This window comes from Acaromyces ingoldii (genome assembly GCF_003144295.1).
Source record: "Acaromyces ingoldii strain MCA 4198 unplaced genomic scaffold FA10scaffold_5, whole genome shotgun sequence".
Classification (NCBI taxonomy): Eukaryota; Fungi; Basidiomycota; class Exobasidiomycetes; order Exobasidiales; family Cryptobasidiaceae; genus Acaromyces; species Acaromyces ingoldii.
The window spans coordinates 1370940-1395347 of record NW_020290251.1 but is presented as its reverse complement, the minus strand read 5'-3'; the positions used below and the strand labels follow the sequence as shown (position 1 = coordinate 1395347).

Below are 24408 nucleotides of genomic sequence, written 5' to 3'. Positions count from 1 at the left end.
CGCAGAATAACACGTGTTTTAGAAGCCTTTGATGTTGGACTGTGCACGGACTTCCTGCGAGATACCGCTGCAAAGAGAGAGCCGCTTTTGGAAGACAGACAAGAGGACCCGATCTTGCTCCCTTCTGCCTCCTCAAAACTCCTTCCTCTTCATCTCTGGAAGCGATAACGATGACTTCGCAAGTTCGCAGTATCCTCCTGCCGGCTCTTGCCGCCGTCGCACCCGCGGCCTATCACCTGTACAGCCCAGCCGCGCAGACCGGAGGACGCGTCACCAACGTCCCTTCGCTGCTTCCTGTCGGGTGAGTCTAGCCGCGCTCGCAAGCCCTTTCTCTGCTAGCAATGAGACATAGAGTTGACCATTGCAGCGTTTCAGGTATGGCTACATCCTCCTCATGCTCCTCTCCACCTCCACAGTCGTGTCCATCGCCGCTCGACGCCCCTCCACGAGTTCGAGCCCGTACTCGTCGACCTTCAACTATGCGCTCCCCACGCTCCTCGCCGGCCTCTTTTGGCCAAAGCTCGCGCTGGCCCTGGCGAGCGCGCAGTTCTCGGGCATCATTCTGACGCTCCTCTTTGCTCCATCGGCTGCTGCCCCAAGCGGCGCGGCTGTCGAGAAGGGAGCAGTCCAGACGCAGGGAGGTGCGTCGTTGGCCGTCGCAAAGAGCATCGAGGCGGCCGCGTTGCTCGGTGAGTGGGAACCCCCTACATACTTAGGCTTCTTTCAGCTCCCCGATTGGCTGAACGCTATGCTATGCAGGCCTGACCGTGTCAGCTGCGACAGCGGCACTGCTTCTCGTACAGGCCCACGAATTGAAGCTCGACGACGTTGCACCTTCCATCCGTCTAGGCTAATTTAGGCAGCATTCACCCAAACTACCTCATCCTCATCCTACGCTTGTTCATCATTAGAGATTGCATGAAGTGTAAAAATGTATTTTGCAAGTGTGCTATTCCAGCCGGTCCTTGCCCAAGATGGACCTGATCTCGCGCCTGGTGTCCAGCCAGCTGATGAAGCTGGGAAAGTAGGCCTCGTCGTCCCTGCTCCTCACAAGACCCTCTCTCGACAAGCTGTTCGTCCTGGTGCCCCTGCTCGTCACCGACCTCGCGTCGTCTTCGCCCTCTTCCGACGTAGAGGCCGTAACAGCGTGCTGCTGCTGGATCTCGACCATCCTCGCCATCTTCTCGAGCAAGTAGTTGGCAAATACAATCAGATACCCATATCGCTTGAGGTAGTTGGTGTAGACGCGTGTGAGGTGCCGCTCTTTTTTGCTGCCCGCATCGGCATTGTCGGCCCGGAGTCTGCTGTCGTAGATGGCCTTTCTCAAGTTTTGCACCGCGTCCATGCGATCGATCGACATGTCGGTGAGCCGCTTTGCGAGCTTTCCGTGCCGGAGGATGGCGACGAGCTGGAGCACGGTCCGGTACTCGCCCTGGAGCCACAGCTCGTCCTCGCGGTTGTCCAGCGCGTCCTTGGGCTCCGACATGCCCCTGCCCTCTGTGCCGTTGCTGTTCGCGGGCGCTTCGAGGCCGAGACCCGACCATGACGCCGAAAGGTCCTGCACCGACGCGGCCGAGTTCGAGAGGGCAGAGGTGGAGCCGGGGAAGAGCAATTCCTCACCCCAGTGGTACACCGTCGAGACCAGGCTCGCAATGACCATGCCCGTCGTTGTCCTGCCCCTTCCCATCTGGCAATTCCACACGCAGGCTGCCTGCGTCCGCAGCGCCAGCTTGACCCGCTCCTCCATCTCGTTGAACACCGTCGGGATGGGCGCCTGCTCGTCGGTGACAGCCACCCGCGCGTACTGGACCCTGTAGCCCTCGCGCTGCACCATCGCATACATCTCCTTGGGCGTCAGGACATCTTCCTCCTTCACCGTCTCCCAGACGGGGATGATCTCAAACGAGCCAGTCGTCGAGTTCACCACCTCGTCGTGCAGCAGCAGCCGGCCATCGTAGCGCTTTGCCTCGGCCAGGACGTCCGCTTTGAGAGCAGCCTCCATGCGCTCGACAGCCTCCGTCGTGATGCCCGTCGCTTCCATGTTTGTGAATGGCTGGTCGGCCAGACGCAAGACGTGAGGTCGCCCATTGATGACGCACACGGCCTCTTCTCGCAGACTCGTCGCCACCACACCGCTGCTCTCGTCTCCGCCCGCGGCAGCACTCGACGCCGAGGAGGAAGAGGAGGGCCCCGCGCCCATCCTTTCAAGTCCCTTTCTCAGGCCTTCAATCGACGGCATGCCGTGTCCCCACGTCTCAATCGGCGGTGGCGCGAGCGAAGCAACCGACCAGGACATCTGGTCCTGGCCCGTAGCCGGCGTGGGTGGGATCGAGCTCGAAGACGGAGACCAGCCGAGGATGGGTTGCACGCCCCTCAGATTCGGAATGCCCGGAATCTGGCTGAGGTTGATCTTCGCCAGGCCTGGGAACATGTCCGACTTGAGCATCGTGTATGCGCTCAGGATCGTGCCTGATCGATTGCTGACCACCTCCTGCACCTCTTCGTTCAAGGCCATGCCCACCGCCGACGAGCTGTCACCGACCTTTTGCAGCGGCGTGATGGTGGCAATGTCGATCTTGTCAAACTCGTTAGACAGCGTGCTAAACACGGGCTGCTTCTTAACAAAGGACTCAAACGAAGGCACCTCCTCGACCGTCGTGGGTGACGTGGCGTCGAGGTAGGCCTGAAAGACGATGAGCTCAAAGTACCTTCGAAGGTTATGGACGCCGCTCTGGATGCGCTGTCGCTTCAGCTGCTCATCCTCGAGGTCCTCAGCGGCCAGACGGGCGTCTTCTATGGCGTCGCGCAAGTTGTATACGGCCGAGCTGCGGTCAATCTCCTCATCGACGGCTCGCTTGGCATCCAACCCTCGCGGAATGACACGAAGAAGGCCATTGATGATATGGTAGCTCAGTGGCTGTCTCTTCGGAGGCACGACGGCTTCTTCCTCTGCCTCCTCCTCCTCGTCATGGTGGCTGCTCGCGCGGTCTTCGTCCTGCTTGCTGTTCACCTGGAGCCACCGCATAATCAAGAGGACAATGACCGACGTTAGCGTCGACCGACCCCTTCCCAGCTGGCAGTTGAGAACGATGCATGAGTTGGTCGACTCCATCTGGGTCTTGAGGACCGCACGCATGATGCCGGCAATGTCTGAAAAGTCTGGCGGCTTCTCGGCAGTGATGGGCAGTCTGCGATAAACGAGCTCGACATTCGGCTTCCTCTCCGAGTCGTCCACCTGCTCGTCATTACCTGCAGTCTCCTCTCCAGCTTCGGTGATTGGAAGACGATGAGAGCGACCCTGCTGAAGCTCATCCGACACCTTGTTCATGACATCCTGCAGCGTCTCGACGTCGCTCGCGTTGGCTTCCTCCCACACGGGCACGACATCGCCTTCGTCGGTCTCGGTGTGCAGGAGGAGCCTGCCGTCTCCATTGTCGAGCTCGGCAAGCACATCATTCTTCAACCGGTCCTCGAGCAGTGTCAGACGAGCCCAGGAAATGCCAGAGTACGACTTGATGTTTCGCAGGCTCATACCCTTCTGGCGAAGACAGTAGGGCTTGCCATTGACGTGGCAGATGGGCTCCTCTCGCAAGTTGATAAATGTGACCTGGAGCGGCGCCTTGCTATTTGAATTACTCCTCCCCAGCTGCGTCTCAATGCTTCGGAGAATGTTGCGGATACCCTCGATTGTCGGCTGGCCGGTAGCAAAGACGTTGCTCCCCGGAATGCGACGAAAGTTGACAGCACCGCGCACGTTCTGGCCCTGCAGCGCCTGTGAGCTGCGACGGACGATGCTGCGCCAGATGTCCTCCTTGAGAAGCATGTGCGGCCGCAGCACGAGGCCGGCCCGGTTGCGCACGACGTGGTCTGCAAATTCATCGCCCGGCACGAGATTGTCGTCGCCGCCGCCGCCTTGCGCACCCATGCTGCGCTGCTGTATGCTGCGCACAGACTCTGAGCCCCTGCTCAGCCCGCTGAGATCGGCAATGGGGTCGAAAAAGTAGAGCTGGGCACCCTTTGTCCGGACTCGTGTCACCGTGTGCCAGATCTCGGCCCGGTTCTTGAGCCAGGTGGCAAAGCGGTGCGAAAAGACGGCCGTCTCGCTGCCATTGACGTACGAGGCAAACGCGACGAGGAAATAGTACTGCTCGAGACCCTGCAGAGCGCGGCGAAGGTGCTGCGACGCAGGCACCTGGCTCGTTCTCGCCTGTCCATTGGTGGCAGCAGTCTCGAGCTGCGGGGCAGCGACTGCATAGCGCACCCTGGATTCGAGGATGGAGTGCCGGAGGTGAATGACGTGGGCACAGCTGTCGATGGCAAAATCGACCGATTCCTTTGTGTCGGCACCGTCGTCGAGGAGGCCCACGAGCTGCCTGATGACACCGTAGTCGCCGTCGTTTGCACTCTTGAGGGCGCTGAGAAGCAGAGGCTGGCTGAGGAGAATCTCAATGGCGGCGCCCGAGCCGCCAGTGTTGGACAGGCTCGCGCCGAGGACCTGGACGAGCTGCAAGAGGGCCTTGGCGTGGGACTGCTGCTCCGAGGCAATCTGGAGAGACTTTGCGACTCCCCTTGCACCGCCCTGCGCCCTGTTGGGGGTACCACGACCGCCGGCAGGGAAGGGGTCCGGATGACCGAGAAGCATCATCTGGCGTCGTCGTACCAGCAGAGCAGCGACCATGGCAAACGATGTCCGCCTCACGCCCAGCCCGCAGTTGGCCACGAATGCGGTCCTCGTAGGATCAATGTCCTTGATGATCTGTGTGTACGCATCGAGGCTTCATCGGAGGTGAGCAAACAAAAACACTGTTGTTTGATCAAGAGTGGGAAAAGACATGCTCACTAGTTGTTCTCCATCGGTTGGTCTTCGGCAATGGGGATTCTGTGGTAGTCGCACCGCCATCCTGCCACGCTGAGGCCTTCCCAGACCTCACGCAGCGTCTTGACCTCAACTGCATCGACGGCGACCCAGGCGGGCCGCACGCCTCCCTGCTCGTCCTCCTCGTGGACCATGAGCAGGCCACCGTAGCGGCCGGCCTCATTGAGAATGTCCGACTTGAGCCGCTGCTCGATGCCCTCGAGGTTGTCTGCGCGCTCCGAGAGGGAAAAATTGTCAATCGGCCGCTCTGCCTCTCTCAGCACAAACGGCCGACCTCCGACGTAGACGACGGGCTCGTTTCGCGTGCATGCCCAGACGCATCGCCTGCCCGTTATTGGCTCCCGCTTCGTCGAGCTCACTTGCGCGTCCAGCCCGTTGATCGGAGGCGTAGAGCCGAGCGATCGAGATGCCTCAATGTCAGTCACGTCGGACGGGTCGGGCCTCGGTGAGCTGGTCGCCTTGATCGACGAGGCAGGGCCCAGCCTTGGTGTGACGCTGGCTGCCCTGTCGGCATGAGAGGCAGCAGAGACGGGCCCACGGGCACTGCGGCCCTTTCTCTCCTCTTGCCGGCCATTACCTCTCCGTCTGCTGCTGACGTGATCGTCGCTGGTCCTGTGGGAGGTACTGGAGGAGGAGGCTGGGGCGCACTGGAGCACGCTCAGAATCGTCTTGATGCCCGAGATGGTGGGCTGTGCGACGCCGTACACTTCCAGCCCGCCCGTGCCTGCCTGACGAAAGTTGGGCGCGCCCTGGAGGTGGACGCCCAGATTTGGCCTTCTGACTTTGAAATCATGAGGGGCAAATTTCATGGCCTTGTCAGTCGAGGACTAGCATCACCCAAAGGCACGACAGAAGACTCACGGCCTGCAAAGTGGTCCGTCTTGAGGATGAGGCCGCGCGTCAGCACGCTTCCCTGCCTGTTCTTGACGACGGCATTCTCGCGTGCGGTCCAAATGGCATCGGTCCGGCTTCTTCGGCTGCTGTCCCCCGTCGAAGCCGAAGGAGCTGGAGCAGCGGCGGCCGTCCAGGAGAGCGACGGTGTGCCCGGCGGGCTCATGGGGCCCGGGGCAGAATCGACCGAGTCGGGAAGCTGGACGCTCGGGATGGGCGACTCCTGGCCCTCCATTGTCACTCGTCGCTCCTCTGTCTGGTAAGAAGAAGGAGTGCTGCTGTTGGTAGCGCAGGGACGGACAGACAGACAGACAAAGAGCGCACGCCCAGTCAAAGCGATTGATAGAAGCCACGAAAATAAAGCCCAGACGGGCGGATATTCGGCCGGGAAAATAGCGCGCGCGCACAGGGCAACTTCGAGGGTCTTCCCACTGCTGCTACTACTAGTACTGCCACTATTGCTAGGGCTACTCTACTACTCTTGAAGATCAGAGTACGAAGGCATCGATCCTCGGCGACACACAATCGAATGGGCCACGGCATAGGCGAGGAGCTCATCGGCGTAGAGGAGGCCATTGGAGCGATTCCCAGTCTCGCACGAAGCTCCGTCGCCAAAAGCGAGTCGCTGGGCGGCGGTCTCACAAATGACAATGTCCTCGTGACGCTTTCCGATGGCCGGCGCATTACTCTGCGACGGTTCAGGAGCAGCACGACGGCGCTCCTTGGCTACGATCGGAAGGCGGAAGAGTTCTGCGCAAGGAGGGCACACGCGGCTGGTGTAGGCCCCGCTGTGCTCGGTGCTGTTGCCGCCGCGGAAGGAGGAGGGCATGGAGGCGCGCTCGCACTCGAATTTGCTCCTGGGACTACATTGGATAACGAGAGGATGAGGGAGATCCTGACTTCACGAGACGGTTCACAATCTGTGATTACGACGATCAGACGACTGCACGACCGGCATCGCACCGAAGTAGACGTCCCAGCGACAATTCCCGGTGTCTTTGACCCACTGCAGGCTCGGCAGAGATACGTAGACAAGGCCAGAGAACTCAGACCGAATCAGGACATCTGGAACGGCTACAAGAAAGCAGTCGCTAGGGCTGCACCTATCCTCGAAGCACTCGCGCACGATTCAGAGGCCAAGGTGCCCTGCCACAACGACCTCCTTGCCGCCAACTTTATCCTGGGCGAGGGTGAGGATGAGGAAGACAGTCGAAGATGGACAATCATCGACTATGAGCTGGCAGCCATGGCCGAGCCGTGCTGGGAGCTGGGCAACTTTGTCTCGGAGTGCAACCTCGACGACTGTCCGGGTGTCTTTGCGACGGTCGCCCGTGCCTACTTCACTGAGCTCGACGAATCCGCGCGAAGGACAAAGGAGGCGCGCATCGAGGCTTTCTCACTCGTCTCGAAGCTGACGTGGGCGGCCTGGGGCGCGCTCATGCACCTCCAATGCCCGCCCCCTCCTGCGTCCGGAGAAGCCTTCTCGTTTGAAGATTGGAGCCTGGAGAGGTTGCAAAAGGCCACCGCGTACCTTCGAGACGAAGGAAGGGTCAGCCAGCTTGTGTCAGCTCTGCGTCACGGCCCTGCGTAGTCATTGTCGTCGTCGTTCTCTCCCTCCTGCATACCCCTTGCTAGCACGTGTGCTGTAACACCTTGTCTGTCACGTCACCACGTCGAGCCCGCGGACGCACTTATGATTGTGCTGACCGGCCGTCAGCCGGACGCGCCTCTCTCCTTCCTTCGGCGATTGCAAAGTTTATTTTGTCAGAACTGATAAATAGGAAACCTTCTATTGGTCCCGGCCTCGCCACTTCGACGACGACGATAGCTACTACCACCACCACCACCGCCACCATATAGACAGACGAGAGCCCGCAATGCCGCGCGACGTCTACGGCCGGCTGCTCGAGACGATGCTCTACTTCCACGGCAACTTCCGCCGCACGCACGCGCTCCTCGCTGCCACGATCCCGCGCTCCCAGACGCTGCCGCGGCGCGAGCTTGAGGCGCTGCTTCAGCGCGGCCTCGGCCTCGCCCACCACCTCGAGATGCACCACAGCATCGAGGAGGCCCACATCTTCCCGCGCCTCGCCGTGCGCATGCCGGCGTTTGCCCAGGGCGACGCACACATCAAGGAGCACGCCGCCATGCATGCCCGCCTCGAGGTGTTTGAGGCCTACTGCTCCGAGGTGCTCAACCGGCTAAAGACGGCGCGCGCACGCAAGGCAGAGCAGGACGGCGCGGGCCAGCCCATCAAGACAAAGGCAGGGCAAGAGGAGGAAGATGAAGAAGAAGACGAAGACGATCAAGTAAAGAGGGGCCCATGGCCGACAGACATCTACGACAAGGACCGCATGGAGCAGCTCACAAAGGACCTCGCCTCCACCCTCTTCCCGCACCTCGACGCAGAGGAACGCTCCCTGAGAGCAGATAACTTGCGCAAGGCGGGCTTCACAGAGCGCGAGATGATGATGATACCACTGTAAAATTAACTTGCAGCAACATTACATGCTCTTGTCTTTCCACGCAGTTACCGGTGAGCATGATGGCGGGCGCGATCAAAGGTCCTGGCGGGCAAGCCAGCGCTTGAGCAGCTCATAAGCCACTTTGGGCTGGTCGTATGGTCTGTAGAATGACAGTCAGCATGTTAGGTTGTCATAAGAGAGAGAAAGAAGCTCCACACTCACACCATGTGTCCGGCGCCTTCGACGGTGGCCCACTGGAGCCGGCCGCCAGCCTTTGCCTCGCCGACTTCCTTGCCATCGACAAGCCAGCGGTAGGCCTTCTTTGCGTGAAACTCGTCGCCGTGGGTCCAGTCGAGGTCCTTGACCCAGTTGAGGTTGCCGACGTGGTTGCAGATCCAGTCGAGCTTGCCCACGTAGATCATCACCTCGATGCCGCGCTCGAGGACCTGCTCGACGTAGTCTGCGCTGCTGACGAGAATGTCGCCCGTGCGCCCAAAGCGCTCGCTGACCTTGAAATTCTCGACGTTGAAGTGCTTGAACTCGCCCACCGGCGGCACGCCCAGGATCTCGCGCACGTCGGACCGGTCGAGGTAGCGGGCAATGTCCTTTGTGATTGGGTAGCAGAGGTCGTTTTCCACGCCCGTCGGACAGCCGTCTTCGACATTGTACGGGTTGCGGCCCGTGCTCATGTAGGCGCTGCTGAACTCCTCGTCGCACGCCTGCGCATGCAGGGCACACCTGTCAAAGTCAAACGACTGGCGACAGGCGTCGTTGAGCTCGCGCAGGCACCGTCCCTTGATCGTCTTGAGGCGCTTGCACGTCTCAATCGACAGCTGCGGGTGCACGCCCGAGCGGTGGGTGCAGGAAAAGTCATAGTACATCGGGATCTGCTTGGCAATGTCCGAGAGGCCGTTGCCAATGGCCATGCGCGTAAGGTTGATGAGCTCGCCCTTTTTAATCTTGCGGCCGCTCTTGTCGGCCGCGCGCTTGATCGCTTTGTTGCGGTCGACGATCTCGGACGCGTACCGGGGCAGGTAGCGGCCCGCGTAGCTCTCGCCCGACAGGATAAATTCGTTGCTCTGGAACTTGTCAAAGGCGGCAAAGAAGAGGCGTAGGAAAGCATAGACGTCGCGTGCGCCCTGGTCAGTGTCGCTGGTGTGGACGCCGTAGCGCGTGTAGGAGAAGCCGACGCCAACGGGCTGGTCGATGAAGAAGACGTTGGCGTTGGTATTCCAGCTGTAGCGGAACCACTCGGTGCCGTTGATCGGGGGGCCTTCGCGCTGCGTGCCGTTGGTAAATGGCACGCGGCAGGGACCCAGCTCCTGGAAGAGGCCCATCGCAGACGAGGCACCGGGTCCGCCGTTGGTCCACATCATGACGGGGTCCTTGGCAGGGTTGGACCGCGACTCGAAAAAGTAAAAGAAGAGCGACTTGCCGTCGATGAGGTCGATATAGCCCGTGTAGGACGCCACGGTGGGGTCGCAGAAGGCCTCGTCGTCGGTCGAGTTGTGCGTGTGGAGCGGCGACAGCATGTCGCTCACCTGCCGCGTCTTCTTGCCCACCTGCTTGATCCTCACGCTCACTTCGGGAAAGTCCGAGTGCGTGAGCACAACGTGTCCACCGCGCCTCTCTTCGTGGTGAGACGCAAGCATCTTCTCGACAACATTCGACGACGACGACGACGACGACGACGATGCGAGCGGCAGCTCGATGCGCGGCGAAGCATCAAACGCAACTGCGCCCTCTCGGTAGGTGCTCCCGAGGGGCAGCTGAGTAGCCCAGCAGGCCGCTGTTGCGCACGCAAGGGCGCCCAGGAGTGATCGAGCCAGCATCGTCGAGCGGATCCTTCTGAAGCACGATACGGTGTGGAAAGCAATGCGTAAGCGCCTAGACACGGAGGTTCTCCCGAACCAGCCGCGAAGGTTCACCTCCCCTCTTCGCGAAGTCCGTGCGCTGAGCTGATAAGAGCCGCACGTGTAGGTCTTTGGCACACGTGAAGACGCCCGCTCAGATTTCTTCTCAGTCTTCTTCCTCGTCCTGGTTTAACTTCTCGGACGACCACTCACCACTTCCCACCCGACCCACCCTCAATCTCACGCCAGTTTCTCTCTTTTAGTCTTCCTTCTGCTCGCTCGCTCGCTCGCTCGCTCTGTCATTCCTGAGACGACACCCTTCTGGCCTTAGAGTCGCTCACCTGATTTACAATTTCCTCCGTATCAGCGTGCAGTGCTCGCTGGAAGGAAGATCACTTTTCGATCCCTGCATGGTCGGCCTATCCCATTTCACCAAACGGGGAGGGAGGGTAACGCCTACCAAAGGCGCTTCTTCCTCTGGGGCTCGGCCTGCTGGACATTTCTTCGTGTACGTTGGTGACCTTTCTGTGCGCAGAAAGAGAGAGAGAGAGAGAAGAGAGAGGAATACAATTGCATTTTTCAAGAATGAGCAGGACAGACTGTCTATGAGAGGGATGGGAGGGAAAAAGTCCGATGCAGAGAGGAGAGGCTGATAAGGAACAACAAAGGAGTGACTGCCAATCCACAGCTCAAAGTCAGGCCTGGCTAGGGTTTGAAGGGGAAGAGGCGTAGAGGAATAGCGTTTAAATCCCATCGCTCCTAGCCTAGGCGGACCGAGCACTATTTGAATCAAGAGTTGACCTGGAAGCCCTGCAGGAGGGCATTGCGCAGGTCTCCGTCCTTTGTGTCACCATCGATGCTCCACATGTTGACGCCTGCGATGCCGGCCAGCTTCGAAAAGGCAGCCTTGTCGCGCATCGACGAGGTGTCATCGTACGTGACGACCTGCTGGCCATTGGCAAGGTACGGCGTGTCGGAGCAGTCGTCCCAGTACTTTGTCCATCCATTGGCACCGTCAAACAGCCCATCGCTGCCCTTCTTGAGCGCACCTTGCTCCACGAGGAGGTTGAAGTTCACCTGGCCATTGGCCGTCGTGCCCTCGCTGTTCTTGAGGCTGCGACCCTTGAGCCTGAGCTTGCTGCTGTTCTGAACGTAGCCGTATGCAGGCACGCCCAGCAGGATCTTCTTCCGAGGCATGCCGGCTGCGGTCCACTGCTTGACACCAGCCGCAGCGCTGGCGGTAGGCTGCGAGCTGTTGCCGCACAGGTTGGCCAGCGGCGCGTTGGGGCCAGGGGTTGATGAAGCACCGTTGACATCGTAGTTCATGATGACGATGTAGTCCAGCGCGTCACCTGCCCGCGCAACGCTGCCCACAGGCTGTCCGTTGGAACCGAGCCAAACAGTCTGAGGCACGGCGGCCGTGATCATCTGACCCGCTGGCAGCGCGGCACGGAGCTGCTGCAAGAATGTCTGGAAATTGGTCGTGTCCTGCCCGTCCGAGCTGGCCCTTCGCCCATTCTGGACATTGTTGGGGTCTGGATTTGTGTTTCTTTGATTAGCATAGAACTCTCACCACGAGCCACTGGAACTGCTACTCACACTCCCAGTCAAAGTCAAAACCGTCGAGATTGTACTGTTTCTGCAGATCGACAAACGTCTGGACGAACTTCTTCCTCGACGAATCGCTGGCCACTGCACCGCTGAAGCCCGCACTGTTGCCCCAACCACCGACGCTCAGCACGACTTTCGAGGGGCTCTTTGCACCGTGAGCCGACTTGACCAGCCGTGTCAGGAGCGTCTTGTCGCCGTCAAACGAGACGGTCGAATCCGACTTGGGGATCGCAAAGGCGTAGTTCATGTAGTCAAAGTGGTCCCAGTCGATGGACTCTGGGGGCACCTTGGACGCCGTCCAGTTTGGCCAGTAGCCGCCCAGGATCTGGCCCTGTTCGGACTTGGCCGACGTCGAGTTGCTGGAGGACGTCGTGGCATTCTTGTCGCTGCCGCTGCTGATGGGCGCAGTGGTGTTCTTGGACCCAGTGCCCGCTGATGGCACCGTCGTCGAGTTGCCGCTGGTAGTGGTGCTGTTCTTGTTGCCGCTGGTGTCGCCCCCGCCATCAGTGGTAGTAGAATTGCTGCTCTTGGGTTGGCAAGTCGTCGACGAGCGCTTCTTGCTTGCGGACTTTCTTCTCCTCTGCCTCCGGTTCTTCTTGCCGCCTGACGTCCTCTTTGTAAAGGAGCCAGTGGGGTGCGTCTGGGCTTCTTGAGCGGAGCGAGGAGAGACAAGGTCGAGAAAGCCGCCCATCAGGCCCTCCCTTCTTCTCTTCCCTGCGGTCGCCTTCACGCTTGAGGGCCTCGGCTTTTGCCGTCTTGCGGCAGAAGGGAGAGGTACATTGAAGGCGTGCTGCGACGACGAGGAAGGGCCAGCGTGGTAGAGATGGCTGGGCGCGACGCCACCGTGAGGGTTAGCGAACGGAAGCGCCGATGCTGGGCTTGCCGCAAGCAATGCTGCGGCCAGCGTGAGGATGAAGTGCAATTGCATCTCGATATTCTCTCTATGAGCGGTTGTCTGGACCAGCCAGAGTTGGTTTGAACGAGGGTTGAGTGTTAAAAAGTGAGGGAAGGCCGGCTTCCCTAGGGTGAAAAAGAGAGGGTCGAGGACAAAGGGAGTTCGAGAGAGAGGGGATCGCTAGACGCCACCGGTGCGTCTGTCTGTCTCGAAGTTGGCAAAGACTCCCTTGAGATCCTCTTTCCCTTTCAAAGAGAAAGAAAGGAAACCGAGACAAAGAAAGAGAGTGTGTGTGCGTTCCCGAGGGATGCTGGTGGTGACGAAGAAGGGAAGAGCTTGACTTCCTACATCAGTCACTACATTAATTGAGGCCCGACCTGGCTAATGCTGCGTAGCCAAGCAAATTTGCGCACCTGTGCTGACACTCAACATCCAATATAAGCCTTGCGAAGGCCGGCAGCCACCTGCTATTTTGGTCTACGAAAAGGTGACGTTGAGGTTGGCGACTGTCCGATGGACCATGTCAGTCTGGCCTCGGACGTGTAAGACTACGGTGTTTATTTTTCTTATTTACTTATTTAATCGATCTTCCCCGCAGCCATTCGAAGGACCTGTCTTCCGCCATGGCAATCGAGGCTTCCCTCTATCAGCGCCATGTACGGAAGATGGCGCGGCAGAAAAAAGCATTTTGATGACGGTGAAGAAGATTTGGGACCCTGGGAACCACCAACCGGCTGCCCGGAGTTAGACCCGGCAAGAGCGACGCGTCTGCATGATGGATCGCTTTTCTCTTTCCTGAGCTCCACAGGGACGGAAGAAAGGCCACTTTACTTTTGCTACCATTGGTCCACCCTCTCTAGTCGACGCGATGTTGGTTGCCGCTGCCCGTCGGAGCAGCGGTGCTCTTGCCATCGGCCGCCTGAGCAAGGCGCCCTGCCGGCAGTACCGGCTGCTGCCTTCGCAGACGCTGTCGATCTGCCAGGCCCGCCTGCCTGGCTTATTTGCCCAGCCGACGCCCGACTTTAAGCTGGCCTCGTCGGTGCAAGAGGCGACACAGGCCTACGAGACCATTGCGGCAGACCACAGGGGAAGTCGCGTCGAGGTGCGTGCCGATGTGCTCGATCCTCATCCTTCTACAGGCCGCTTCGGCGACGAAGACGGGCTGCAGGGCGCTTCCCACGTCGTGAGCAGTGTCGAGGAGCTCGACCTGCTGTCTACATTGATGCTCTCTCCCGGCTCGTCCTTCCGCTCGACTGCTCCTCCCTTTATTCACAAGGAGGTGCCCAGGCTGATCTTGCGGCCGACCGGCCCACCTGCCTCTGGCCGCACCCTCCGACTGATCCTCGAGGCCTCGCGCCAGCCGAGGCCGCACGCGAGCAGATCAGGCAACCACCTGGGCCCCACACTCCGTATCGCGGCCGTGCCGACCTCTGTTCCCATCCGGCTGTCGGGGGAGCTGGCCAAAGCTGTGCCCATCGATGTCTCGGAGCTGGCATTTGCAAAGCGTATCGGCGAGGTCTCGTCTCTGTCTCCTGATGGTTCGCAAGCAGGGCAACGGCCCGAGGCCGACGATGTTCTTTTGAGAGTGGCTCAGAAGGCGGCAGACGACGCCGTGACGGCTCTCGAGTCTAGCGTCGCGACCTCGTCCAAGTCTCAAGTGACCGCTCTGCATGGCGCTGTCAAGGACCTGTTTGAGCTGTACTGGCGTAGCGATGGCGAACGCTTCTCCCTCGACGTCGCCCTGCAGGACGATGGACAGGTGCGCTACCACGCGAGCGAGCTCCAGTTCGACGACTTCAGCCTGCCCAGGCAAAAGCACCTGGCCCAGATGAGGAGCGACGGCTCCCTCCTGTTTGGTGCGCCAGGTGGGCAGCAGGCAGGCCCTAATGCGATCCAGCACGAGCTCCACCCGCTCGAAGAGATGGCAGACAAGGCCGGTCTCGTTTACCGCAAGCACCAGGGCGGCAACGTGGGTCTCTTTGGGTATGGCGCTGGCATGGGCATGGGCACCTTCGATGGCGTCGTCGAGGAGGGCGGCCGGCCGGCCAACTTCTTTGACGGCGGCGGCGGTGCCAGCATTGAGAACTCAAAGGAGGCCATGAGGATCCTCGGCATGGACCCAGACGTCAAGTGCATCCTCATCAACATCTTTGGGGGCATCACGAGGAGCGATCTCGTATCGCAGGGCGTGATCGCGGCCTATCACGAATACAACATCAAGGTCCCACTCGTTGCCCGCTTCAGAGGCAACAAAGCTCAGGAGGCGCAGCAGGCGCTGAGGGAGAGTGACCTCGACGTCGAGCTCTTCGACGACTATCGAGAGGCAGCCAGGCGGGCAATTGAGAAGGCCAATGGCTCCTCGGTGGCTCGTGATCCACCGCCTGTTGCTGCTGCTGCTGCCACTTCGTCGTCGCGCCCTCAGCAAGCGCGCGCATTCTCGTCCTGGTCTAGACGGTCACTCCGGCCCTTTGCTTCGTCTACACGAAGCTTCTCCACTTCGCAGCGCGGACCGATCAAGGCCATCACGGGCTATGCCTTTGCCGGCAAGCCCCGGCTGCCCGACGAGTCTCAAGACGGGGCTGAAGAGGGCCAAGAGCAGCAGGCAAGCCAGTTGAAGGAGGAAAGCGCCGTCAAGCCACGGCAAGGCTTTCCAAGTGACTCCATCATTGGAAGATGGGTCGACGAGACGCTGAGTGGCGGTGAGGCGGGCGAGGACGCACTGATGCTGACGCGCATGAAGGGCGAGGCAAGCGGCGACGTGTGCTTTGCAGTTGCTGACGGCGTTGGCGGATGGTCTGAGAACGGCGTTGATCCGGCTCTGTTCAGGTGCGAGCCTCGCACCTCTTCCCGACTCCGAACTCCTCTCGCATGATCGCTGATCCATACGTCAACCTCAGCCAGTCTCTGATGTTCCACGCTTCTCAGCATGCATCCCAATTCTTTGCTTCGCCGGATCGCTTGGAGGAGGAGGAGGATCTGATGTCCGATGTGGCCCCATCCTCATCCTCCTTTTCTTCGTCTTCGTCCTCTTCATCTTCCTCATCCAAATTATCATCATCAGGCGCTTCAACATCTACCGCAGCAACAACTCCCCCACCTTCTCATGCCTCTTCTCAGAGCACAAGCAGCAGTGGCTCCCCCTCGGACATTCTCACATATGCCTACGAGGCCACATTGAAACAACGCGAGGTGCCCGCAGGGAGTGCAACGGCATGCATCTTGACCTTTGACAGCACCCGCGGCACGCTCCGAAGCGCCAATCTCGGCGACAGCGGCTTCCTCATCCTCCGCACCAGCCCCTCCTCATCCTCGTCCTCCTCTTCTGCCCCTGCCTCGGAAGCCCAATCGAGCAGCAAGGTGCTCTACGTTTCCAAACCGCAGACGCACGGCTTCAACACGCCACTGCAGCTCTCGAAGCTGCCGCCGCAGTACCGGTTCGACGGCTCGATTGACTCGAAACCGGCGCATGCCGAGCAGAAGGAGCACCAGCTCCGGGAGGGCGATGTCGTCCTCGTCGCTACGGATGGCTACTGGGACAATGTCTCGGCCGATGAGACGGTGCAGCTCGTCCGCTTTGTCAGCGACAAGCACCGGGCTGGCTGGAAAGAGCAGCAGCAAGCGGCGGGCGTGGACTCGTCGTCCGCGGATGAGGGCCTGGACGAGGAAAGGAGCCTGGCTCAGGTCCTTGCGCACAAGTGAGTTGCATGGCCCCTTTCTTGCGGAGTGAGACGTCTTTTTGTCTGACAATGTAAAACAAAAGCCTCGTGGAGTACTGCCGCATGTGCCAATTCTCAACAACCAAGACGTCGCCCTTTGAGCGAGAAGCGGCAAAGCACGGGATCCACTACCCGGGAGGAAAAGTAGACGATGTTGCCCTGATTATCGCTCTGATCACGGAGCGATGAGAGATTTGAAGCCTTGTGTACTATTTTTAAAAAATTCACATTGCACATCAAGATGCCCAGCTCTGCGTGACCGTGAGCACAGGAAGTGGTAGAAAGGATGAGTAGCTTCTAGGACGCTGAAGGTCTAGTCTGGGCGAGGTCCTGGAACCTCCGTTCGCGCATGCGGTTGAGACGCTTGAGCATCGCCGAGCCATCTGCAATGTCAATTGGCCCGATGTCGTCCTGCTCTGCGCCTCCCGACGACGAGGCACCAGCCCCAGCCCCAGCCCCAGCTTCAGCGCCGATGCGATGCCACAGCGCATAGAGGCTGAGCATCTCCTGTACCACCTCGCCCACGAGGCTGAGGTCGACATTGAGGGTAGCCAGGAATGTCATTGCGTCGGGCGGCGGGGCTGGCGGCGGTGGCAGCGGCGCTTGCTCCTTTGGCGGTGGAGGCTGCTGCGCTGCTGCGGCTGCATGAGGAGGGAGCGGGGGCGCCGTCGCAGGCGAAGCCTGGTCGATGGGAGATGGAGCAGGGGAGGCATCGAGCGCTTGTCGTGGGGTATCGTACGGCGTCGAGGCCGTTGCGGGCGAAGCAGCCGTGGATGGTGTCGTGGCAGTCTGGGCTTGACTACTGCTGTTGCCTGGTCTTTGTGCGGACGATCGCCAGGGATTGCTATTGGCATGAGGACGGAGAGGGGCATTTGAAGGGGTCGCGCCCGACGAAGCAGAGGGAGAAGTGGCGCTGTTCCCAGCACCTGGTCTCGGCGTCGAGGCTGTCTTTCCGGGCATTGTGCTTGAGGCAGAAGCGCCTTCGCTCGCCGAAGCCGTCGGCGTGGAAGCTGGGACTGGTGGTTTTGTAAGGAGTTCTGATGGGCCTTGGCCTCGCACCATCGCTTCGTACCTCGATCTCCGGCTGTCCATCCACCGCTTGCTGCTGAGCATCTTCGTGCGGCTCGAGTCGTGAAGGACAAGAGCAAGAAAGATGGACGCGATGGCAATCAGATGAGGCGGGTAGAGGAGAATGACGTCGGTGCGATAGGTGTCGTTGAGCAGGAACCAGGCCATCTGGAGAGCCTGCTCGTCGAGTTCCTCCAGGCGGGCGATGGGCATGCCATCGTCGCCCTGATGAAGCATCATACGGTTCCTCTCTTCGATTGTTTGTTCCAGAGCTCGCATCTGAGCTACCTTGTCCATGTCGGCTGCCTTTGTTGCCCCATTTGCGCTGGTGCCCGGTGTGCCATAGGCCAGGTCGGCATCGAAGAGATTAGAAGCATCGCTCGAGGGCCCAAGAGAGCTCGAGTCGAGCGAAATGGGCAGCGGTGTCGACAGCCCCAGCCCAACTCCACCCGCTTGAGCTGCTGCAGCAGCTCCTCCGGCGCCCTTTGACGAAAGCCGCTTCTTCTCAAAGTCGACCATGCTCCTGCCCTTTCCTGCCGCCGTAGCGATTGTGATCAGGCTCTTGTAAGGATGGTGCACGACGAGGTGGAATTGGAGGTCCTCCAGCAGGTAGAATTCCATCTCGGCCACGTCCGTCACCTCTGCTGGAAAAGCAAAGTAGCCCAGGCTATTCCACATCTTTGTCGCCTCGGAGACGATGTTGCGGATGTGGACGGGCGTCTCCTCGACCTTGGAGGCCACATAGACGCACGCAGTCGCCACAAGGGCTGGATCAGTCGAGCTGAGGCTGTTGGCGGGCGAGCACGAATAGAAGCGGTTGAAGAAGACGATAGCCGTCGCCGTGATCCTTTGTCGGAGTGAGAGACGCTTCGTCAACGAGCAAATACCTGTGTGTGGCTGACATGGTGAGTGTCGGGACGGGCAAAGAAGGAGGGGAGACGCACAAGGACCACTCACAGTTTGTGAACCAGATGCGAAGAGCAGCGAGCTCCTCTGCATTGCGAGCATATTGTAGGTCTTCGGACCTCGCAATGGCTAATTGTCGACGAGAGAGGAGCCAGTGGTTGCTGCACACTACGTCAGCTCGCCCGGTCTACACTTCGGCGCCCATGTCCGCGCAAAGCCGTGCTTCACTCACCACTGCGACGACTGCCAAAAATTCGATGTCATGACCTATGTGAAGCCCATTCCCGCTCCCTTCTCGTCCGTTGTCGCGCGCCAGCAACCGCGGACCTTCCCTCCTCGCCTCGCTGTCCGGACTTTGCGATCGAAGCGTAACGCCTCGGCGGTTCGTCGGTTGAGCGCGGCAAAACGAACGGGATGGGCGAGCCGCGTGGGTGGCGATGAATGTTTGCTGCCTCCACAGCGAGGCCCACCGCCGTCTTTTCGCACGCCGTACCTCAAGACATCTGACAGAAAATAATCTCTGGTTCATGAATTTTATTCATTTATTTAAGACTAAAGATAGAGCTCGCGCCTTCTTCCTCGAGGACCCACAAGACAGACAACGGCCAATCGCACGCTCGAGCATGCCATCGAAGAGCAAGAAAAAGGGCGGCGCATCGAGGCCGGCAGGGCCAGCGCACACGGACTCACTCAGAAAAGACATCGAAGCGGCGAGAACCACCGAGAGGAAGAAGCAGTCGTCGCAAGATCCCTTTTCGGATGGTGACGGAAACCCCGACGACGGGCTCGACATTGCCGACCAGCTGCTGGCTAGCCTCGACGCACGGGATGCCGCGGCTGCTGGTCTCGCTCAACCGCCGCCGGCAAAGGAGGAGAAGAGCAGCCATCACCTTGCCGTTCCGCAGGCTGATAAGCCGAGACGGAGCAGTGGCATGTCGGGGGAGAGCGGACAGAGTGGGAGCAGCTCCTCATCTGCGTCACACAGAGGGCCTGGCGAGATGCTCAGAGACATCTTTGGCGGGCATCATCATTCGAAGAGTCCGCCGCCGATCGAAGACGGGGCAACAGACGGGGCAGGCTCGGGCTCGGGAGGAGCGACTGGGGCGGCGGCCGAAAGTACCTCAATGAAGAGGGGCGGGTCAATCTCAAAGAGCATGGGCAAGCTCTTCGGTCACAGCCCCGGCAAGGATGCTGAGACGTCACCGACGCTTTCACCTTCGGATAGCAACTCCACTGCCGACGGCGCCAAGAAAAAGGTGCCAAGGCAAAAGGCCCGAAAGGTGAGTCTTAACTCTGTCTGTCTCGCTCCTTGTTTGCGACGCATGATACTGGCGCCCGACGGCGCGAGAGCCGACCCGCCGAGATATGATCGATGTGTCGGGGCGAGATGGCTTCGTCACGCCTTTTTTGTGCGTGGGCGTAGGTTTTGTCGTCCTACTCTGCCCACAAGAGGAGGACTACACTGGGCTGAGGTCTCTTCCTTGTTGGGATTGGGTGCGGACGGCGGTCGTTATCTTTGTCTTCCCTGAAAAAGTGACTTGTGTCTGACTGTTCTCTGTCGCTTTTCTTCCCTGCTTTCTTTCTCTCTCTTTCCATCATCGACTCGACCTTGCGACCTCACATCTGTCCACCTTGGCTTTATATCCATGTTCGCACAACCCTTTACCTATCCGGGTCCTACGGCTACCCGCCCCTCTCCCTCTCCATCGCCTCTGCCTTCGCCTACCTTCCGTCCACGCTCGTGGAACCAAACGCCGGCTCAATCTGCATCACGCGTCCTTCGCCCTTCATTCCACCGGTCGAAATCATCGTCGTCGTGCCACTCTCTCTCGGCCCGTTCCGACCTTGGCATGTCCTGCATTGCCCCTTCGCCCTTTCCGATCTGGACGGCTGCACCGCCCAAACAGGAGCGCAAAGCGGCCGAACTGGAGTCTCAGCGTCGACAGGCTGAGGAAGAACTCAAGGCGAACGGCGGAAAGCCCGACGAGGCTGAGCGCGAGCGTGTGCAGATCACAGAGCTGTGCAGGTCGCTCAACGTTGAAATGAAGGAGATCAACCCAGACGGTCACTGGTGAGCCAACACTTTCTTGACTGAACGACACAGACGTAGAAGACTGATTTGTTCTCGCTAGTCTGTATGCTGCTGTCGCTGATCAGCTCAATCGATTGGGGAAAGTCACTAAAGAGGTGTGTGCTGTACCACGAGATGCTACAAATCTTTCGCTTACGAGCTTCTCACTCTCTTCCCTGTTGTCCAGGTCGACTACCATGACACGCGCCGTGCCACGTCGCTCTTTATGCGCACCCACGTCGACGACTTCCTGCCCTTCATCTCCGACTCGGATGAGCACATGGCCGGCATCGAAAACACCTATGCTGGCCAGCTGCCCACTCCCTCTGGCCAGTCGGGCATCGAGGACAAGCAAAAGCAGCACTTTTTCAAGTACTGCGACGCCGTCGAGAACACGGGCGTCTGGGGCGGTCAGCCCGAGATTCTGGCGCTGAGCCGCGCATTCGAGACGCCCATCTGGGTCGTCCAGGCGGGGAGCCCCGTCGTCAAAGTGGGCGAGGAAGAGGGCGCCAAGGGCCAGGATGCCCTCATGATTTCGTACCACCGTAAAATGTACGGGCTGGGCGAACACTACAACTCGCTGGTCAAGGTGTCTTCTGCTTAATAGGCTCTGTGATTGCTCCAGCCTGCTTTCGTTTTATCAAATACTCTCTGTAGATCTGTAGTAGAAGAGAAGGCTGCTCGAAATATTCCCTGCTTCAATTTCGATAATGCTCTCGTACACAAGACCCCGAGAGGATCGGTATACGCTGCTGCTCTTTTCCTTGCATGATGTGTAAAAGTATTGTACCATTGCATCAAACGAGTAACTTCAACAACGATTCCTGGGAACAAGAGAAGACGACGACAACGGACAGAAGGAAGGCAGGAAGAAGGTCAGTCGACGTACGACGTGATCTCGTGCAGGAGAAGCGCCTCTGTCGAGCTCGACAGCCAGCCCCGATCTCCGCTGGCGGTAAAGAGGAAGCGACACGTCGCGTCGGCCACTACCGTACCATCCCCCCGTCAGCATTTCGAACAACATCACTATACAGAAGCGGAGGTCATTTGGGCGCGGAAAACTCACAGATAGACGAAATTGTCCCGCCGTGGTGGCCCGCAACGATGCGGAACGGCACTGCGCTGCTCCTCTGCCCTGGTGCGCTATGCGCCGAAGCGAGCGTGTCCCAGAGCCGGACATTGTCGTAGCTGGCACACACAATGTGTCGGTCGTTGGGCATCGCATACACTGCGCTTACAGGCCCGCTCCCGCTTGGGAAGCGCAGGCTCCTCAGGAAGCGCGGCTCCTTTGCCCATCCGCCACCGCTGCTGCGGCCCCCGATGGCGGTGAAGAAGCCATCATCGAGGGAGGAAGACGTCATGCGGAGATCCCACTCGTCCACCGTCTCGTTGCGGCGTCCGACGTAGATGCGATCCCCGCCGGCGGACCATGTCGCGCTCATGCACCACGGCGGCGTCTTCTCGGGCAGCGGCAGCGCCCTGACGGCGCCTCGTCGGCCCGTCGCCAGGCCCGAAGCTGAGCCAGAGGCTGAAGGCGAGCCAGCAGGGGAGGGTACACGGCGATCCCACAGCGTCACTTGACCTCCGAGTGTCGTCGTCATCAGGACGTCGTTGCTGAACTTGGACACATCCGCGTCGAAGCCCGTCGACGCAGTCAGTCCAGCAAATGCGGGTTTGGGAAGCACACTCTTGCTCTTCGCAGCCGTGCTACCGTTGACTGTCGCTGCCGAGGTGGCGGCGTTCGCAGCAGGCGTGGAAGAAGACACGCCCGGCGAATTGCTCGCGTCTCCGCCTTCTCCACCTCCTTTCCCCGTTCCCATGCCGGGAAGCTCTAGTCTTGACAACGACAGCCCGGCTCTTGCCGCGAGGGGTGCATCGTCGTCATCACCGTCCGCATCTTCATCTTCCTCGCCCTCTGCATCCTCTTCACCCTCTGCATCGGCATCCTCCTCGCCCTCTGCGTCCACGTCTGCCTCGGCATCTGCGTCTGCATCGCCCTCTGCATCGCTCGCTCCTCCAAAGAGCGAGTCCTGATCTGAATCGTCCTTGCCGTCATGGTCCTGCTGACCGTCAGCTTTGGAAATGTCCCTGCGCGCCGTTGCCACAGGCGTTTGCAGCTCCTCGTCGCCATCCATGCCCGCCGAGGGCGTGCCCGTGCCATTGTGTGGCCCGCCCAGCCCATTGGAAACCGAGGCAGTGCCGCGACGAGAGGACGAGGTATGCAGGCCCAGCGCCTCGTTGAGGTCCCTCTCCAGCTCTAGGTCCTGCTCCGATTGCGTCTCGTCGTCGCCCGTAGGCCCGCCACTGTGGCCATTTTGCCGGGTGGTCTTTGACGGTGTTGTGCTCTCTTCTTCCCCTTGTCTGCTCAATGGACTCTTGTCCCTGCTTCGTTTCCGGCTCGGGCTTTCGCTGGTATTTCGCTCCGAGTCCCGTGAGGGGGTTGCTCCAGTGTTCTTGCTAGCACCACTGGCAGGCGTTGCAGTCGCTGTTGCGTGCTTGGGCGTCTGCTTGGACGGCGTCGCCATCTTGCTCGTCGAGGGCCCAGGTGTGGAAATTGGGCCCTCAACGACATCCATGGCCGTACTCGGGCCGGCCGGCGTACGTTTGCTTGGTGATGGTTGTTGAGAGGGCGTCGCGGCCGGCGAGTGGCCTCTTAGCGGAGAGGCAGCACTGGGTTGGATGGAGATGGAGGGAGAGCGGGAGGACGAGGCTGCTCGCCCAGCATGCAGGTCCTCGCCCACCTGTAGCGGCCGGAAGGACAACGACGAGATCTGGCCCGCATGGCCGGGATATGACCGGACGACCTGGCCCGTGTTGAGATCCCATTGCTGAGGGCAGGCAAGAGAGAAAGTTAGTCAGTCAAAAACGAGCTGGAGCAAAAACAGAAGAAGGGCAAACGCACATGAACACTCCTGTCCCAGCCTCCGCTGACGAGCTGCGTGTCCTGGTCTGTCAGTGCCAATGCCGAGACGGCAGATGTGTGCTTGCGGAGAACATGGCGGATCTGTCCCGGCTCATGGCGGACGCTGCAGAGGTTGATGTTGCCCGACTCGGTGCCTGTGAGGGACCACAGCGCATCCTGCTGGAGGGCGAGGCTGTGAACGGGACTGACCAGCCGGTCTTCCTCGTCAAAGTCGTCATTGTCCTTGCTTGACGACTTGACCAGCGGCACCTCCTCGTTTGCCCACCAGCTGTGAAGCACACCGCCCCGCACGACACCGTCGACGAATTGGTGCCGGACGTTCTGGGTGAGCATGCTCCGGGAGTTCATGCTCGCGTACACGTCGTACCGTCGAACATGGCCATCGCTGCCGCCGCTCAACAAAACGCTGCCGTCTCCGCTGATGGCCATGGCGTGGACGTGGGCCACATGTGGTGCCGCCCCCACGGGCTCGATCGAATAGCTCGTCGCGGCGAGCGACGCCTGTGTTGGTCGCAGCAATGCTCTTCGCGCGATTGCCCTTTGCATATAGGAGGACGGTGACGTGTCGAGAGCCGAGGGAGAAGCACCCCGGTCGGCTCTTGCTTCGGCCATCTCTGCATCTTCGTCTTCCTCATCCTCGCCCTCCTCGTCGTCGTCCTCGTCGTCGTCCTCGTCGTCATCATCCTCGTCTTCCTCCTCCTCTTCCTCGTCGTCGTCATCGTCATCGTCCCCATCCTCGTCTTCGTCTTCATCCTCCTCCTCGTCCTCCTCGTCGTCTTCCTGCTCCTCGCCATCGTCCATCTCCGTCACGGCCTCGTCGCCCTCCTCGCGCTCATCCTCGGACTCGTTGACCGTCCCGTCCTCAATGTCGATCTCGTCTTCATCCATCGTCCTCGTCTCTCCCGTCGCATCGGAGGAGGGTGGTTGCTGCCGCAAAGGGGGATCCCGACGCGAGTCTCTCACGCGATGGCGGCCTGGGGGAAAGTAAACGTCCGCACACACTCTCTCTCTTTCGCGCGCGCGCTCCCTTCTGGCAATGAATCTATCAACATTTACCGTGCAAGGCGTCGCGAGGATGGATCTTCCATCTTGCCCGAGTCCCGGGGCAGCTTCCCTTTTTTTCTTTTTTTGGG

At 60.0% G+C, this 24408-nt stretch overlaps 12 protein-coding genes across 12 annotated transcripts; 6 read left to right on the top strand and 6 right to left on the bottom strand.

Moving 5' to 3' along the window:
• Window positions 1-108: 108 nt before the first annotated feature.
• Window positions 109-864, top strand: FA10DRAFT_268752 (hypothetical protein; the record flags this gene model as incomplete). Its single annotated transcript, XM_025522460.1, has 2 exons — window positions 109-301; window positions 376-864. Coding segments are annotated over exons 1-2 (610 nt in total), but the record flags the coding sequence as incomplete, so codon positions are not given.
• Window positions 865-904: 40 nt separating this feature from the next.
• Window positions 905-6149, bottom strand: FA10DRAFT_166522 (hypothetical protein). Its single transcript, XM_025518192.1, has 3 exons — window positions 5738-6149; window positions 4841-5657; window positions 905-4775 (listed from the first exon to the last, which is right to left on the bottom strand). Exons 1-3 carry the CDS (start codon window positions 6000-6002, stop codon window positions 950-952), a joined length of 4908 nt encoding a protein of 1635 aa, XP_025375767.1. The 5' UTR covers window positions 6003-6149; the 3' UTR covers window positions 905-949.
• FA10DRAFT_166515 (kinase-like protein) lies at window positions 5992-7501 on the top strand. The gene has a single exon (XM_025518190.1). It carries the CDS (start codon window positions 6297-6299, stop codon window positions 7356-7358), a length of 1062 nt encoding a protein of 353 aa, XP_025375766.1. The 5' UTR covers window positions 5992-6296; the 3' UTR covers window positions 7359-7501.
• On the top strand, window positions 7502-8416 carry FA10DRAFT_166516 (hypothetical protein). Its single transcript, XM_025518191.1, has one exon. It carries the CDS (start codon window positions 7645-7647, stop codon window positions 8251-8253), a length of 609 nt encoding a protein of 202 aa, XP_025375765.1. The 5' UTR covers window positions 7502-7644; the 3' UTR covers window positions 8254-8416.
• FA10DRAFT_268749 (alpha/beta-hydrolase) lies at window positions 8227-10072 on the bottom strand. Its single transcript, XM_025522459.1, has 2 exons — window positions 8455-10072; window positions 8227-8392 (listed from the first exon to the last, which is right to left on the bottom strand). Exons 1-2 carry the CDS (start codon window positions 10062-10064, stop codon window positions 8326-8328), a joined length of 1677 nt encoding a protein of 558 aa, XP_025375764.1. The 5' UTR covers window positions 10065-10072; the 3' UTR covers window positions 8227-8325.
• Window positions 10073-10874: 802 nt separating this feature from the next.
• FA10DRAFT_232495 (hypothetical protein) lies at window positions 10875-12387 on the bottom strand (the record flags this gene model as incomplete). The annotated part of the gene is made up of 2 exons (XM_025518908.1): window positions 10875-11620; window positions 11685-12387. The coding sequence occupies 2 exons, from the start codon at window positions 12385-12387 to the stop codon at window positions 10875-10877; spliced, it is 1449 nt and encodes a 482-aa protein (XP_025375763.1).
• Window positions 12388-12418: 31 nt separating this feature from the next.
• On the bottom strand, window positions 12419-13368 carry FA10DRAFT_166270 (hypothetical protein). Its single transcript, XM_025518187.1, has 3 exons — window positions 13166-13368; window positions 13005-13097; window positions 12419-12926 (listed from the first exon to the last, which is right to left on the bottom strand). The coding sequence occupies exons 1-3, from the start codon at window positions 13276-13278 to the stop codon at window positions 12638-12640; spliced, it is 495 nt and encodes a 164-aa protein (XP_025375762.1). The 5' UTR covers window positions 13279-13368; the 3' UTR covers window positions 12419-12637.
• Window positions 13369-15289: 1921 nt separating this feature from the next.
• Window positions 15290-16497, top strand: FA10DRAFT_268745 (hypothetical protein; the record flags this gene model as incomplete). The annotated part of the gene is made up of 3 exons (XM_025522458.1): window positions 15290-15417; window positions 15489-16286; window positions 16352-16497. Exons 1-3 carry the CDS (start codon window positions 15326-15328, stop codon window positions 16494-16496), a joined length of 1035 nt encoding a protein of 344 aa, XP_025375761.1. The 5' UTR covers window positions 15290-15325.
• A 35-nt stretch (window positions 16498-16532) lies between these two features.
• Window positions 16533-18777, bottom strand: FA10DRAFT_303515 (hypothetical protein). Its single transcript, XM_025525250.1, has 3 exons — window positions 18514-18777; window positions 18333-18442; window positions 16533-18262 (listed from the first exon to the last, which is right to left on the bottom strand). Exons 1-3 carry the CDS (start codon window positions 18543-18545, stop codon window positions 16605-16607), a joined length of 1800 nt encoding a protein of 599 aa, XP_025375760.1. The 5' UTR covers window positions 18546-18777; the 3' UTR covers window positions 16533-16604.
• FA10DRAFT_166454 (hypothetical protein) lies at window positions 18505-20164 on the top strand. Its single transcript, XM_025518189.1, has one exon. It carries the CDS (start codon window positions 18719-18721, stop codon window positions 19808-19810), a length of 1092 nt encoding a protein of 363 aa, XP_025375759.1. The 5' UTR covers window positions 18505-18718; the 3' UTR covers window positions 19811-20164.
• Window positions 20132-20956, top strand: FA10DRAFT_232820 (cysteine proteinase; the record flags this gene model as incomplete). The annotated part of the gene is made up of 3 exons (XM_025518923.1): window positions 20132-20352; window positions 20414-20468; window positions 20540-20956. 3 exons carry the CDS (start codon window positions 20132-20134, stop codon window positions 20954-20956), a joined length of 693 nt encoding a protein of 230 aa, XP_025375758.1.
• Window positions 20957-21138: 182 nt separating this feature from the next.
• On the bottom strand, window positions 21139-24309 carry FA10DRAFT_268741 (WD40 repeat-like protein). The gene is made up of 3 exons (XM_025522457.1): window positions 23255-24309; window positions 21419-23180; window positions 21139-21338 (listed from the first exon to the last, which is right to left on the bottom strand). Exons 1-3 carry the CDS (start codon window positions 24161-24163, stop codon window positions 21229-21231), a joined length of 2781 nt encoding a protein of 926 aa, XP_025375757.1. The 5' UTR covers window positions 24164-24309; the 3' UTR covers window positions 21139-21228.
• Window positions 24310-24408: the final 99 nt, after the last annotated feature.